Here is a 2905-nt window from a genome sequence, read left to right on the forward strand (position 1 = left end):
TGTGGAAGGCACCAATGTGTGTTTTTGAAGATTTATTTCAGAGTGAACATCAGTGACCTACAAGAACGTGGGATAGAAGCCAATGCCTCCCCTTTCCCTGTGACGTGAGACAGGACCATGTGCCTCCTGTGGACTTCAAGAAATGTGGACTTGAGCTTTGCCATTCCTTCCCCTGATCCTATTTCATAGATTTTGCTGTTATATTCTCTGTATCTTTACGGGGATCGGGAGGCTGAATTAGTCGTATTCAGGGTTAGTAACTGTCTCTTCCTTAACGGTGGTGGTCCTGATAGTTTGCACATTTGTGGCTGTCCCAAAGAGCAGTGCAATTCTGAAGGCGTAAATACGACCAAAGACCACTCTCAGATACATCACTGATTGTTGGCTTTGTCTGAGAGAACGTGTTCTTTTTGGAGGTGGCCCGCTGTCGACACTCCCACGAGCACCTCTTCTTAGGCACAGTGGAGGATCCCAGCCTATATGGCAATGGCAGTTCCTTCTGTTGTTGCAGACCCCTCTATGACTGCACTTCTCAGGGCGACAGTCATAGCCCAGTGAAGTGATAGTTGCATTGCACCGGGTGTTATTACAGAAGTTTCCATGAACACAAGGAGTGCCATCTATCACACGCCCAACATCAGTCATGTCTGTTGCACAGTGTTCATCCAGTCTAAAACACTGAAACCCTCCTCTCACTGAGTGATGGAATGAAACATGTTCCTGCAGCTGGGGAAGATGGGTCACATTGGTACACTGCAGTCTTCCACAAAACTTATCTATTCCTGTACAAGCCTGGTAGCTGAGATATGTTTGTTGTCTAATACAATGTCCAAATTGGTAGCTTTCAAGATTTATGTCATAGCAGACCTCAGGAGCATCCTCAGCACTGACACCAAACATCGCCTTGCAGAGCACTTTGCGGTCAGTGCAGTTCCCATGATAACAGTAGCCTTCTTCCATGCACAGGGTTCCATCTTGCATATAAAAGTTTGCTGGGCATGTCACGGTGGTCCCGTGACAGTATTCTGGAAGGTCACCTATATTTTGGATAGGTCTGCAGAGTCCCTGGTGGGGAGAAGCTGAAGTTTGTACAGCCCTCTCCTATATGACAGATGCTCCCCGGTGTTCAGTGACAGTCACTTTGGCAGCAATAACTATCATAACACTGCTTGAAGGAGCCACAGACACATTCCTCCCTCCCCTCCACTATAAGGTTTCCACAGCGAACCGTTGTCATGGTTTCGTTATACACAGGAGCAAGTGTTTCGAAAACACACCAGCCTGGACACATAAAACAATTTTGTGCATGTCCATAAGAACAGTTACTGAATGCATCTGTCATCCCAGGAAATCTCTGCATAATGCAGGAGGCCCTTCTCTAACATGTGCAGTAGTTATCATCATACTCCAGACCAATACTTCTCATCTGTGTCTGGGTTATTATGATGGCTACCAATAAATAATGTCTGCCTAGAGTACCAATGTGTAATAGGCCTAAATGTGTACAGAAGCTATACCTTTCAGGTTCATAGTTAGATTCATGTGGTGCGTCTTTAATAAGTAGTGTGGATGAATGAACATGAAAAGTATCAAAAAAGGTTGTTTTAAAATAGGTAAACATTGCACTCTGAATTCGATATTGATTCACAGGGGCTGGGTCACGATTATTATATATGGTCAAAAGATAAATATAGTACCGCAGATCAATATTTTGAACAATGCTGTCAATGAGACTGAACATCTGGACCACCTCTTTGGAACAGGTTGTAATATTGCCATATATACGATAATATGAATTGGAACATTGAACGTGGCCTTTTATATTACCTCTATGAGAACTATACAGCGAATTAGATATCCTGGGATTCATGCTGTTATTTGGTTCAGAGAACAGGGGGTCTGTCTCCTCATTGTCACCATCTCTAAATGTGGGCCCCGTTGCGTTGGGCTCGGCCACTATCTGAGAAACATGTTCAAACCTGCAGGAATCCTGGAGGGGTTTGATTTTGTAGGCAAGGTCGTCCAGCTTCATGATGCCTCTGAGGCCCCCATAGCACGTGTCGATGGTGACCATGGACAGAGGCACCTCCTCCAGGTAGCCGAGGTAGTAGCAGTCTGGTGGAATGTAGGGGCCATCCATCTGCAAGGCTCCTTGGTCATCCTGAGTTGTCACTAGCAGATGTCTGGGCCAAAGAAGGTGTTTCCTCCGCAAGTGAATGACGTGTCTTTGACCCCCAAAACGCAGGCTGTAGGACAGCCAGCCGGGAAACTGAAGGCCTTTGCAGTGGTGCATCTCCTTCCTGGGAATCACCACCTCGGAGGAGGCGTAGTGCCACAAGGGACGGCCTTGAGAACACTGGACTGGAGCCAGGAGCGCCCAGAGCCCCAGCAGCAAGAGGGGGGCCCTAAGGGTGACCCGCACCTCTGCCTGCCTCATGTCCCAGCCCAGCAATAATTACCCAACGACAATGGGAAAGGAAAGGACTGTCCTTGGTGAAGCCAGGCCCCAACCAGCTGCAGTGGCTGCGTCCCTCCCAGGGAGACCCTGACAGAGAACAAAGGGCCGTCCCAGGCTCCCGCACCACACCCCGGGGCACCTGTACTCTGGGAGGGAATGAGGTAACAGTCCCAGGGAGGGGCAGGAGGTGGGTCTGGACAGGACGGCAGCTGCTGCACTGCGGGATGAGGCTGAGGGTCACGGCTGTGAGGGCTCATTGGGAAGGGAAAAGGGAGAGGGAAGCAGGGCTGTCTCTTTTACCACCGTCAATCTTTTCTGTTGCTTTCTGAATCTACAAAATACAAAGATGTGTGTTCAATGCCCTCGCATCACCCATGTTATTCTCGGTCACTCTGTGGGACAATATGCTCCTTTCTTTGGCTCACACTGCTTACTCCTTTGTCATGT

At 48.4% G+C, this 2905-nt stretch overlaps 1 protein-coding gene across 1 annotated transcript; it reads right to left on the reverse strand.

The window, feature by feature from the left end:
* Positions 1 to 237: 237 nt before the first annotated feature.
* Positions 238 to 2437, reverse strand: LOC101142362 (disintegrin and metalloproteinase domain-containing protein 21-like). The gene is given in 2 exon segments (XM_019010561.4): positions 238 to 1060; positions 1062 to 2437. Coding segments are annotated over 2 exon segments (2199 nt in total).
* Positions 2438 to 2905: the final 468 nt, after the last annotated feature.

Source organism: Gorilla gorilla, chromosome 14 (genome assembly GCF_029281585.2).
Source record: "Gorilla gorilla gorilla isolate KB3781 chromosome 14, NHGRI_mGorGor1-v2.1_pri, whole genome shotgun sequence".
Classification (NCBI taxonomy): domain Eukaryota; kingdom Metazoa; phylum Chordata; class Mammalia; order Primates; family Hominidae; genus Gorilla; species Gorilla gorilla.